The sequence below is a fragment of the Chaetodon trifascialis genome, chromosome 8, assembly GCF_039877785.1.
Source record: "Chaetodon trifascialis isolate fChaTrf1 chromosome 8, fChaTrf1.hap1, whole genome shotgun sequence".
NCBI lineage: Eukaryota > Metazoa > Chordata > Actinopteri > Chaetodontiformes > Chaetodontidae > Chaetodon > Chaetodon trifascialis.
The window spans coordinates 15,758,730-15,770,888 of NC_092063.1; the positions used below are offsets into that span (position 1 = coordinate 15,758,730).

A 12,159-nucleotide genomic window follows, 5' to 3' on the forward strand; every position below is an offset into this window, starting at 1 on the left:
ATCAGGCAAACCCCCCACATACTCATATAGACAGCCACACTCTCTTTCACTTTCCCTCCCACACACACACTCACAGCTGGCTGACCTGCCTGCCGCTGGCCACGTCTCAGTCACACGCTCCCTTCCTGCCTGTGTGGAACGTGGGAGCCGCTGTGGTCCCAGGCTTCCCACACTTCAGTGTTAATGACACTGAGGCCGGCTGCACAAAGGAAGTGTGCCCCATCGAACAAAGATTGAGTGACCAACCCCCTCCTAACACACACACACACACCCGGGAACACAGTGCTGTCAACAGGGCCTACAGGCACACCATCTGGACAGATCGTACGCCATTGTCAGCCAATCAAGCATGGGAGACACTCACCGTGAGAATTGGAGAGGCTGAAATAGAGACAGAAAGCTAAATAAGAAGAATAGGGAGTGTGTGTGCGTGTGTGTGGAGGGTGGGAAACTTTGGGAAAGTTTGATAAAGTTTGTTTTCCACATTTATCAAGAAAGGGCTTAAAAATCCTGAGTTGCATGAGATGAAGAAGTTGTAAGAAGTGGATTCAGGGACAGACCACACATTAAGGACACAAATATAACAAATAATAACAATATGATAAACCACAGCTATAGCTCATACAACTATACTATATGTATGATACTTTCCATTGTGATTATCTGTGATGATTTTACATTTCAACTTCAACTTCAAGTTTTACTCCAGTCTTCAGAGTTAAAGCTCAGGTCTAATGCCATCCAGCTTTAGACTTAACATCTCTGTCCACCATGTTGGTAAATGAACATACTTCTCCTGGCAGACATTTTTCCTCCATGTTCACACCACATATCACTCCCAGTCGATACAATAATGAGGATATCTCCCTCTGTCATGGAGCATCAGCACAGAGACCGGTGTGGGGCCCCTCCCACCTGTTTGTTTGGACTGGGGCCATTGTGCCCCATGAATTCAACTAATTCATTCACATCCTATTGTCATAACTCTGCTTTGTGATTGGCCAAACACTGTGAGAACCAGCATCACATTAAAATCGATGGGAAAGTTGGCACAAGTATATAAAGGAGCGAGGTCCCAGTGGTTATAATCATAACCCTGAACGCGTCTTGTACCAGACACAGACCTGGACCCGGACACCATCTGACTGCGTATCACCATGAGGGATCAGCACACAACGTAAGCTCAGATGCAGAAAACTCATCTGGAGAAAAAGTTCATTTGACTCATCCTCAGCTCATTTCTTTTCCTTGATCTTTGGTCTCATTAAATCTGATGTTCGTCTTTCTTTCTCCTCAGCATGTGTAAGATGATGATTTTGGAGAGGAAGTGCACAGACAGAGCAGTGAGGCTCCGCTCAGCACTGGAGAGCCAGCTCAGCACTGCGGTGTCCAGCTCTGATGTGTGGGACAAGACAGTGTCTTTCTTCACAGTGAAGAAGGCCTTGATTTTCCACAACGGCTACAACAAATCCTCCAGAGAGGCCATGCGGCTGTTCCCCTCACCTGCCGAGGACGTGGTGCCGCTGTGCTGCCAGTAAGAAGTGGACACACACACAGTGACAACATGAACTGAGATGGGACTATGTGTGGAGGACTGAACACGAAGAAGATACCAATGGAAAACATTCTTCAGACGGGAAAAGAGATGAGAAATGTTGTTTTCTGTTGGGTGTTAAAGGTGGAAAAGATCTGAGATTTACTCCAAATATACTTTGATTTCATTGGTCCACAAATTGGCCTTAAAATGTGCATTTTGTACCTTAACGCCTTAGTACTCCTTGATACTGGTCACTTGAAGACCATGCTGTTGAGGTTTTGTAAAACTAAAAGCCATATTCCTTTCTACAAAGGCGAAATGTGTATGCCAGTGCATACTTTGTGTTGTAAATGTTTTATTGACATTGTGAGTGACGTTATTTTAATTGTTATGCATGATGTGTTTGGATGAAAGCGATAGGTGAAATGTTCAATATGCACTTTCATAGTTAGGTTGACAATAAACTGATGTTGTTTTCATATAACTTAACCTTTGAGTAGAGAATGACTTCTTAACACCAGCTTCAACAGATTACTTTGACTTCACATGGAAACTTAACATCTGTCATGTCTTGATGACTATCACCCTCTAGTGGCCTTTATACAGCTATACCTCAGATATGACCCACACAGAAGAACAGCCTCTTCTTCTAGTCTCAACACCTCTGAGGTGCATGAAACCTTTTGACAATTGTTGATCCAAAAGTCTTCCAGGTTGTTGTTGCAATTCATTGCCAAGTGAGGAAGTGTGTGGAAAAAGTTCTGCTATTGTTAAATATTAAGAAAAACATATTGCAGTGGCAGAGAACACCCACCCTACAAGAGTTTTCATCTCCCATCCTACCTTCTGTTTGACCTTTCTGTGGTGGGAAAGCTGGAAAAGTGTGCAGTGCAGAGTGAGGCAGGGTACTGGAAGGCCAGCAAGGGACCTCTGCTGGTCTGACCTAATCAACACCAACGAACGCCACTAAAGGTTTGTTATTAGCTCAAATATGACAGTTAGGGGAGTTAGATGCTCTTCAAAATGTACCAGCTCTGAATGCTCGAAGTGCTGTGGTTTCCACAAAACTCATAAAAATCTACTTTGAATGCATAAGAAAACACTGACATGCTTACAAATTAATGCATTTTAAACATGTGTCTGCTCTCGACAGGCCAGGCCTTTCACAGACACTTGAACTTCTCACAGCAGTAAAAAACAACAGGTGTTACTGGTAACATTCACAATGACTCTGTTCTATTCAAGTGTCCCAGCCAGCCGGGACAGTGAGCGAGCATACACAATGCAGACGCAGTCTCAAAATGTCTTCTGTGAAAAAGGCTTCTGCAGAGTTGAAAACAAATCCCTTTAAAGAGTGTAAACAGCAGCTGGAACAGAAGAGGTTGCCACCCTGGATCACATTTGGAATTAATACGTCTTTATTAATCATAGGCTAAATTCAAAAAGCAGACATTCAGCAACAGTTGAACAATGAACATTGTAGCAGCGGGAATAGGCGGATTTACAATAAACTGGGCGAACTCCACACCATGCATTCAGCTCTAAGTCAAAAAGTTCAATCGCTGAGGAGAAAACTCAGCGGCACTTTGCTTTCCAGAAATCTGTTCTGGGGATTGACACAAGAGTGTTGCCAGTGATTTTGGAGAAAGAATCCAGAGAGGTCCGAGAAATAAAGAGACTGCTGAACAACAAAACAATTAATCAAAGAAAAAGTGTTTAAGGATATAATGTAGGTCTGTTTTATTATTAATTTAGACAGGTCTGATCCTTCATTGCAACAGATGGAATCTTTCACAAGTCCAAAGTACACTTTGTCACAAAGGCAAAGCTTTATGGAAAAAAACAAAAGAAAAACTCTAATTCATCATTCTTTTTGCTTCTGAGGTTGATAAAATAAAACTTACAAATACACACAAATCAAAAACCTTTTTATCTGTCCATCACTCAAATTCCAGTTAGAACCTACACAGAGACCAAACAGCAAAAGTCCAAAAGAAAAGGACAGGCCAGCTCAAAACCATGTGACAGTGAAACCTTCTGTCATTTTAAAAGCCCTGACCAAAAACAAGTGAAACCAAACAAACATCAAGGAAAACGAGATAAAATCAAATGCCACTCTTAACACATGGTGGGTCAAATCCCAAAACATTTTCAGTTACCTTAGCATTGCACCCCAATATAGGGGGGGTGGGGGTGGGTGAAAGCCAAACACAATTCCACCCTAAAACAGAATTCAAGATTTATTCCCATCAACCAGAAAACTATCATCTTTTAACATGAATAATTAAATACTCTCAACCCGCCACTCCTGACAATCTGCGATGTCCTTCAAAGACAGAACAATGGTGAAGCTTCAGGTAATGTTGGCGGTAACAGTCATGAACCAGAAAACACATGAACTCTCTGGTTTTAATGAACAGCAGAGATCAAAAATCTCTCGTCTCAAGCCTGGCGAAAACCTCAGTCATGTCCTCAACTCTAGACAGAAGCGGTCTGAATCACAGGGTCAGAGTGGAAATTCTGTTTTAGTGTGTTCCCCCGTTCTTTAACAGCGTTGTGTTTGTGTGTTAAACGTTACAGAGATGTTGCCAAAAGTGGATGATTTTTTTTTTTTTTTTTTAGACTACACATAGTTTCTGCTTAAAGTTAATTTGAAGATGTCACATGGGGGAGGGACGTGAGTGAGAAGCATGGTGTGTACTCTGTGTGTGTCTCAGCGTGTGTGTCAGTGTGTAAAAAGAGAATCTTTTTTTTTTTTTCAGTTGGTAGGTGTCCCAACGGTATTTGCAGGGTTGTTGTGTGGTGTGGAGGGGTGTGGGTTGAGGTTGGCCATCAGGGCAAAGAGTTCAACAAATCCTGCAGGAAGAGGTCTGGGTCTGCGATTTCAGAGAGGAGACCTGCAGGAGAAACACGAGGTCAGGTTTTATTTTAACATTCGAACTTAAAAAAGGCAAAAATCTAATGTGAAGAGTCTTAGATGACAAAGTAGAGCTGCAGATTTCAGATTTTCAGATCAAGTTTGATGATCCAGCAGATATAAAGTTGATCACGACTCTATGTATACTGACCTACAACGTCAAAGAACTCTGACAAGGACTCGGCAGGCATGAGCTCATCCTGGAAGGCCCTGAGCACGCGCTCTGAAGCCTCGTAGATGGGCATGTCGTTGTGACGGACATATTCTGCCAGCGAGAAGGACCAGCCCCCCTCGGTGTTGCTGGTGGGTACTTTCTGTACGGCCAAAGAGAAGAAAGGAAGTCAGGTATTATAGCTTTAGTCTCCAAACTGTAAAAGAATACATGATCCCAGTAGTGTTGCTTTCGTCAACAAAAATTATGACTAAATATTGTTATCAACGAACCTTTATCACGTGACGAAAATGAGACGAGATGCAATGTAAATGCTGGTCATGTGACGATAACTATAATTAAATATATAATGCAATATTGCAGACGAATAAAAATTGGACTAGATGTGGTTTACAAAATAAAAACTCTTCATTTTCGTTGACTAAAACAAGACGAGACAAAATGTTATAACGTCATTTCGTATCATTTAGTCGCGTTATTATTATTTTGCAGTATTTCTGTTTCCTGTGTCTCACTTCAGGGGCTGCATCAGTTCACACTGCGCAGTCGCAGGGACATCACTTCCTCAATCTCCACTCGCAGCATTATTTAGAAGATGCAGCTACTGTAGGTTAGCATTAACGAGAGACAACTGACACGGAGATGGACTAAAATGAACTAAAATACAATTTTCATTGACTAAAACCAGAATAAAATGTCATCAGTTTTCGTCCCCTAAAACTAGACGAAAATAGTCACGGATACTAAAATAAAAATAAAATTACTAAAATAAGACTAAAACAGTCAGACTTTTAGTCGACTGAAATTTGACTAGACTAAAAAGAGTATGAACATGACTAAAACTAATAAAAACTAAAATGACAGCTTGACACAAAGACTAGACTAAGACTAAAATTAAAACAGGCTGCCAAAAACAACACTAGATCCCAGCAGTATGCCAAGCTGATGTCAAAGAAAAGAGATGCTGAACTCCACTTGACTATATTCTGAGAGGTTTTTGTTGTACTGTTCATCCAGTCTTTGTTCTTTAAATTAGAGTTGATTATTTTTCAATTTCACTAAAGACCTGGATTTAACTCATCAGTGCACAATGGATCAAAGCATCCCCAACAAAAGACGTATCTCATACATAGCAGAATATCATTGGTTGGTGTGATATCTGAACGACATCTGTGGCATCAAAATGCAAGGCAGTTTTGGAACTGTAAGGCATTTACCCTGAACATGTCGTAGACAAGATCCACCAGGCCCCAGAAGAGGAGAGGCGAGCGATACACTGCATATTCCTTTGGTGCTTTATCTGTGAGTCTAATAAGAAAAGAGAGGAAGAGGATGAAGGTGCTTGTTTCAAGCTAAAATGTAGTTTACATTTGATACCAAATTCCAAAATGCGGCACACAGCGTTCAGTATGGTTCTCTTCACTCAGATCTGCTTAACACAAATGTTGGTATGTCAGAAAAACTCCTGATGAACAGCTTTTTCAAACTGGAAACTTGCCGTGTATCTTACCATGTAGGTATGAGCTGCATTTCAATTAACACTGTTGAAACTGGTTTTATTATTTCAGTGCGTCAGTTGTAAAACAAAGAGGGACAGAAAAAACGAAAAAAGAGGCTGAGTGCCGTACTTGTTGGTGCAGACTGCTGAAACCTTGCGTGCGTGTGCGTTGACCAGGAGTCTTCGTAGGAAATATATTCGTGAAGTCCTCCAGCGTTCAGGCGGCATGATGTGCATGGCCAAGATGGTGAAATAGTGCGGTCCTTCAACCTCGTATGAGCTCTCCACCCATTTCTCACACGGCTGTTCCTGGAAACTCTGCAGGTTCTTCTCCTCCCGTGAAGTGGCTCTTGTACTACAGTGACAGAGCGAGATGAGGATGGGAAATACATGAGTCATAGCAGGTGAATGTTGATCAAATGGGCTGACTAATAGTTTGTGTGTCATCCCTACACCTCATCACTTGGTACAGATTGAATGTCTGATGAGTCACTTCTGTGGTCAGAGAGATGATACATTGAAAAGGTGCATACGTGTTGAGGACGTAGAGCACAGTGTGGATGATGTAGGGGATGAGGTGGATGTTGCTCTCTCGTCCTCCTCCTCCTGTGTCCACGCTGAACGATTGTTCAGTAGCAAAGCGGAGGAACAGCAGTTTGGTATCGTGGATGTTGAGTTGGTATGTGGGCTCCCGCTGGCCTGTGCACTCCTGCAGATATGTGTTGTGCCTGTGCAGCAAAGAGAAATCAAATTAGGAATGATTCACCATGTGCCACATGAAGGAAACCTTTGCTCCTGTGTGTGTGCTGATGCATGACTTTACCTTGCTAAGCACGTAGCAAAGGCTGATTCTGGTACATGTGGCCCCCACACAGGAAGCAGTCCATTGCACTTTGTGTTGGCGTTCTGGAGAGCAGCACTCTCCCACTCCTCTCGGCCACGAGCCAGCCTGCCACGGGGAAAAAGGAAAAGTAAGAAGCTCTGGTTAGAATGAATGAAAAGTGAGGTTACAGAGCATTTTGAAAGGGCACTGTAAAGGTCAGCAGGTACATGATGGTGTTTGTGGCTACCTGACAGCTGCCAGATGGCAGTCATAGTGGACTATGTTAAAGTGCGACACAGTGCTGTAGCCCTGCTGCTTGCGAGGCTTGTTTTCAAAGTCTTCCAAGGATACACGCTTCGTGAAAGTGTAAATACCCAGGACTTTGGTGGGCTAGGATAAGAGAGACAAGGACCAAAACGTTAATTCCAAACCTGAGACGGAAGACGATTACAAAGTCATACTGCTACATCTGCTTACAGCTACATTTCATATTTATATACTGCTCATAAATACTTAATATGCATCCACTCATAATCCTGGATGAGTTGCGTACCTGGAACTTGTAACCCTCTCTACAGATACAGCAGGTCAAGCCAGGCTCCTCTATCAACTCCTCCATCTGCTTTAACAGTGAGGTCTTGGTCACTACCTGACCCTTCTCATTGGTCTGAAAGGGAAACACATAAAACCACACATTGAACAAAAACATTAGGTCCAACACTGGGCTTTGGAAAAACAGGTGACAGTGGCAGAGAGACAAATGAGCAGCATTTAAACAAAATGATCAAAATGAAAAGAGTACCGTCATTCCCAGTGTTCCCAGGGCCTTCTGTCTCATGGCCATAGCCATACGCTTCTTCTCAGCTCTGGTCTCCCTGCGGGCTGCTTCAATCTTTAGGTTGACATCACTGTGCTCCCTCAGCGCCTCCAGAAGGTTCTCCGCCAGTGTGCCGATGCCTTCGTCACTGGATACCTGCTCCAGCTTGTGCAAGTTGGTTATTGAATCTGTGCCTATCAGCACCTGAAGAGAGGGCATCCAGTCATGTTAGGAAAGTCTGTTTGCTCACAAAGAATAGTTTGCAAGTTAGGTCAAATATTTTAATGGTTCATCTCAGTGCTCCGCTATTTCAGTGGAGTTTTTCATTAATCATCTTTCGTACCTGTGTGGGTGGGTGTTGGGTAGCCAAACCACGGAGCAATCTGAGAATGAAGGGTAGAGCTGGTCGGGAGAGGAACTTCTTCCAGACATCTGCATCCAGACTAATGGAAGAGGTCAGAGCAAGAGGACATGGTTGAAACTATCAAGAACATATATTTAATTATCTCAGAGGTTTGATAGACTATCTTTGGGCATTTGACCGACACAAGACACAAGACCTACTTTTTGGCATTTGGGATATGTTTCTTCATGTAGTCCAGTGCACTCTGTGTTATTCCTTTCTGGAGAATAAGATCTTTCAGCTGATGGCCGTTGCTGTTATTTTTGATTCCAGCAGCGATTTTACAGAAGCAATCCAAAAATACTTTGTCATCTGCACTATGCTCCTCGTCATACCTTAGGGGAAAAAAGCTGGGCATCAGTTCCACTTAGATACTTACAGGAATACTAACATTATCCGTTTAAAAAATCTGAAATATGTGCTCATTTCTATATGAAAGCTGACTGATGCCTACTTGTCAAAGCTGCAACATGGTTTGAAGCGTTCCACCAAGATCCTCATCTTCTCCAGTTCACCAAAGGACAGGTATGGGATGATGCGCAGCAGGCCCTGCAGCACACTGGGGTTGGAGCGCACAAACGGGGTGTTGATCTGGTCTAACAACATGACCAGCTGATCTTTGTCTCCTGTCAGCAGCAGGTTACCCTGCAAAAGACAAGCCAGACCCCATTTCAATCAAACAGTTGGATGACTACATTTTCTTTCATTACGATGTCCTAAGTTTCTATGCTTCCTCTTTACTCAGAGAGGTGAATCTGCTTCAGTCACTTACCTTGTCCTCTGAAATCTCAGCATTGGCTTCATCCAGAATGATCTCCATGATGCTCAGAACTTGCTCCGCTATGGAGGCTCCACCACTGTCCTTACTCTCCTGTTCTGCCACTAAAGCCTGGAGGAAAAAAGACATTCACACTGATTTTATGAAACGCAAAGTACTGATGAACTGCACTACAAAAGCTTGATTACAATTGCACGATAATGTGAAATTGACTAATTCAACTGTGCTGCATTGAAGTCCTCCTAAAACTCACCAGGTTCAGAGTTCCCAGCATGACGTTGAGTGTGTTCATCTCTGGTTTGACCAGCTGCTGCCTGTTGATCTTCACCTTCACGCAATAACTGAACAGCTTCAGCAAAACCTGTGAGTGACAGATTCACACTTGTCAACTCAACTGCTGGTATTTATCAAAACTGCACAAGGGATCAAACAAAGTAAAACTTTGTTGTTTAAAAAACATTTCTTTATGACTTAAACCAATTTAAAATAAAATAGATATCAAGTATGTCTGGGATGGATAAACGGTCTAGAATTTCTTCTACAGTGGTTTTATTGCAAATATTAATACTAACGCTCCTCCTAGTACAGAGTAAAGGGTTAAAGAGTAAAATTAATCCATGTTAACTACAGGAGAGAGAGATTGGTTTATAAACTGATAATTACTGACTTTCATTAGATTTCATATGCAAAATTCTGTTGTAATCAGTTACTACTCATTTTTATTATTTGTGTGTATAGAATATGTTACGGTGTGCTTTGAAGGTCAAAGAATAGAGATTACATCTTATCACAAAGAACTTTCTTGGTGTATAAATGCTGGCTTACAGTGAGCAGATGTCTTCCTTGTTTGAAATCTTTGATCCCAGACAGCCGGTTGAGCATACACTCTAGTCCTCCACACTGAGCCATGACTCCTGCCATCTTGTACACCTCCTCATCATCCTCCTCTTCATCTGCAATAAGGTCAGGTAAAACACTTTTCATCCTTCAGTTGTGACGAGGTAACACACAGTCATCTTTTCCATTACTCGTTCGAGTGGGTACTGAATACGCTGATGGCCAAGAGCGTGGCTAATGGCTCACACATCAGTGAACAGAGTCAATAAAAGTGATATTTAGAACGAGAACAATTGGTCAAGCTATGTTTGACTGAGAATTATTACCATACTGTGTAAATTAACAGGAGATCTAACCTGTGGTTGAGTCCAGTGACTCGATGAACTCCTCCGTGGCATCTCCCAACAGACCTCTCATTCGATAGATGATCCTCATTGGCTCACCCTTGGGAGAAAAGTCAACATGCTGAGTGACTAATTTATTGACAGTCTGAACAATTCCAGATGTTCTTAAAAGGGTCAATCATTCACTGTCAATCTCACGAGGACTCACCTCATTTGTAGGGCACCAAACCTTCTTGTAGACCTCTGCCACTGACAGATCCAAGCTAATGATTTTGTTGTTTACCAGAAGCTGAGAAAAGAGGAGCAGAGTGACATCTGTTAAAGTCTACTTTTAGAATTCCGCGAGAAAGAGGGAGGAGATCAATAAAAGCTTGCACCAAAACAAAAAAAATGGTGTTTTGAGCATGCAGGGGGTGGAAGTTTAGAAATTGTCTGTTTACCTCCATCCCACTGTCGTCCTCCAGCAGTGCCACCAGGTCGCAGTCTTGGCAGATCTTGTTCTTGATGTCCCTCATCAGGGGGCCAATGCCGGGCTCATTGCTGCTGTAGGGGTTTCCTGGCATGCGGCCCTGTAGGAAGTCCTCCTGCTGAGGATCCTTCTCCAAGGTCACAAAGAACTCCGTCACCTCATTCTCCTCCTAAACACAAAGGAGGAAACAAAAGGTCCAGACGATGACCAATTCAGTTCATTATTCTGTAGGAAATGTCTAGCTGAACTGCATCAGGGTAAAGCTAACTCACAGGATAGATGATGCTGCACAGTCGCTCAAAAATGAACACAGGTGTCCTGTAGTCATCCAGGTTGTACCGCTTTGCAGTCTCTATGCATACAGCCATGAAGGCTTTGGTTTCAGACTCAGTACCTGTGAACAGAAAAAGATTTGTAAGGTTGATATTTAAAACACATCAACAACATATAATGATCTTTGCCAAATTATCTAATTTCACAAGATTTTTTCATCTGTCGAAAGCAGAAGTTGTGCTTTACCCATTTTATTGAAATATGGAAATAGCGATGACAGACTTAATAAAATGTCAAGAAGTATGAAAACGAATAATTGCTACAAGAACCAAAACGAAGCGGTGGAACCACATTTTAGATTTTATGTCTTTTGAGTGTCATCAGTACAGACCTGTAGTCATGTCCTCCAGCATCTCGAGCAACATGTCCTGAGTCTCATCGATGAGCTTGGTGCGCTGCACCACCAGTTTCCTCAGACACAAGTAGCCGTTGAGCACTGTGCCAACCAACCTACTTTTGAAATGCCGCTTAATGGACTCCACCTCCACGAAAGACGAGAGCAATCCTGCAGTGGCAACAAACACATACAAATTCTGAAGGAACAACATCAAAACAAGTTTCACAAATGAATCACCCTGAAGTTTCCTTGTGGTATAAAAATCATCTGTATCATTTAAACAGTACACCTAAACCCGCCAGTACCTACAGTGTCACGTCTACTAATCTCATGGTCAGACAAACAACAGGACTGTAGCGATCATACCAGTCAAGCTCTTGAGGGCATAGCCTTGCTGCAAGTCTGTGCTCAGTGTGGCCTCCTCCAGTGCCAGAAGATTGGCTATTTCCTGAACGGGAAAGTAAACAGAAAATTGAAAGATACAGCTTTTTTTGTTGTATCGATTGAAGTATGATATTGATATATGAATACCCCTTCTGCCATATTTGAAATCAGTATAGATACCAAACATTTGAAATGTAATGAAAAGTACAAAAAGCACAACTTGCTCTTGAAGTTAACATTTCAACAGATCTAAAGGTTTTAATTCAAGGAAACCAGCAGCCCATACAGATATTCTATGACAACAGTGACCTTATCTTACTGTAAAAGAATATCTTTTTTAAGTTGGAGGCCATTACCTTGGTGATCAGGTTACCAATGTAGGGCAGGACTCCACGGGCTGCCAGGTAAACCTTCCAGTGTGTTGGCTTGATGAGCTTCTGGTACAGACCCAGGTACTCCACCGCACACTCTCCAGCTACACTCAGTTCATCCAGATAACTGACACACACA

At 42.4% G+C, this 12,159-nt stretch overlaps 1 protein-coding gene across 11 annotated transcripts in view; it reads right to left on the reverse strand.

Moving 5' to 3' along the window:
* Positions 1–2,932: 2,932 nt before the first annotated feature.
* Positions 2,933–12,159, reverse strand: part of ubr4 (ubiquitin protein ligase E3 component n-recognin 4) — a 52,990-nt gene continuing 43,763 nt past the window's right edge. For all 11 annotated transcript variants that reach the window (XM_070968195.1, XM_070968193.1, XM_070968192.1 and 8 more), the window contains 22 exons: positions 12,006–12,147; positions 11,632–11,713; positions 11,260–11,433; positions 10,868–10,989; positions 10,567–10,764; positions 10,335–10,415; positions 10,139–10,226; positions 9,771–9,898; positions 9,199–9,306; positions 8,940–9,056; positions 8,622–8,812; positions 8,329–8,502; positions 8,108–8,207; positions 7,750–7,968; positions 7,501–7,614; positions 7,195–7,337; positions 6,948–7,073; positions 6,658–6,852; positions 6,255–6,479; positions 5,844–5,934; positions 4,606–4,768; positions 2,933–4,434 (listed from right to left, as the gene is read on the reverse strand). In XM_070968195.1, the coding sequence (XP_070824296.1) occupies positions 4,370–4,434; positions 4,606–4,768; positions 5,844–5,934; positions 6,255–6,479; positions 6,658–6,852; positions 6,948–7,073; positions 7,195–7,337; positions 7,501–7,614; positions 7,750–7,968; positions 8,108–8,207; positions 8,329–8,502; positions 8,622–8,812; positions 8,940–9,056; positions 9,199–9,306; positions 9,771–9,898; positions 10,139–10,226; positions 10,335–10,415; positions 10,567–10,764; positions 10,868–10,989; positions 11,260–11,433; positions 11,632–11,713; positions 12,006–12,147 (3,046 nt within the window). In that variant the 3' untranslated portion in view covers positions 2,933–4,369. The remainder of the gene's footprint in view (positions 4,435–4,605; positions 4,769–5,843; positions 5,935–6,254; positions 6,480–6,657; positions 6,853–6,947; positions 7,074–7,194; positions 7,338–7,500; positions 7,615–7,749; positions 7,969–8,107; positions 8,208–8,328; positions 8,503–8,621; positions 8,813–8,939; positions 9,057–9,198; positions 9,307–9,770; positions 9,899–10,138; positions 10,227–10,334; positions 10,416–10,566; positions 10,765–10,867; positions 10,990–11,259; positions 11,434–11,631; positions 11,714–12,005; positions 12,148–12,159) is intronic.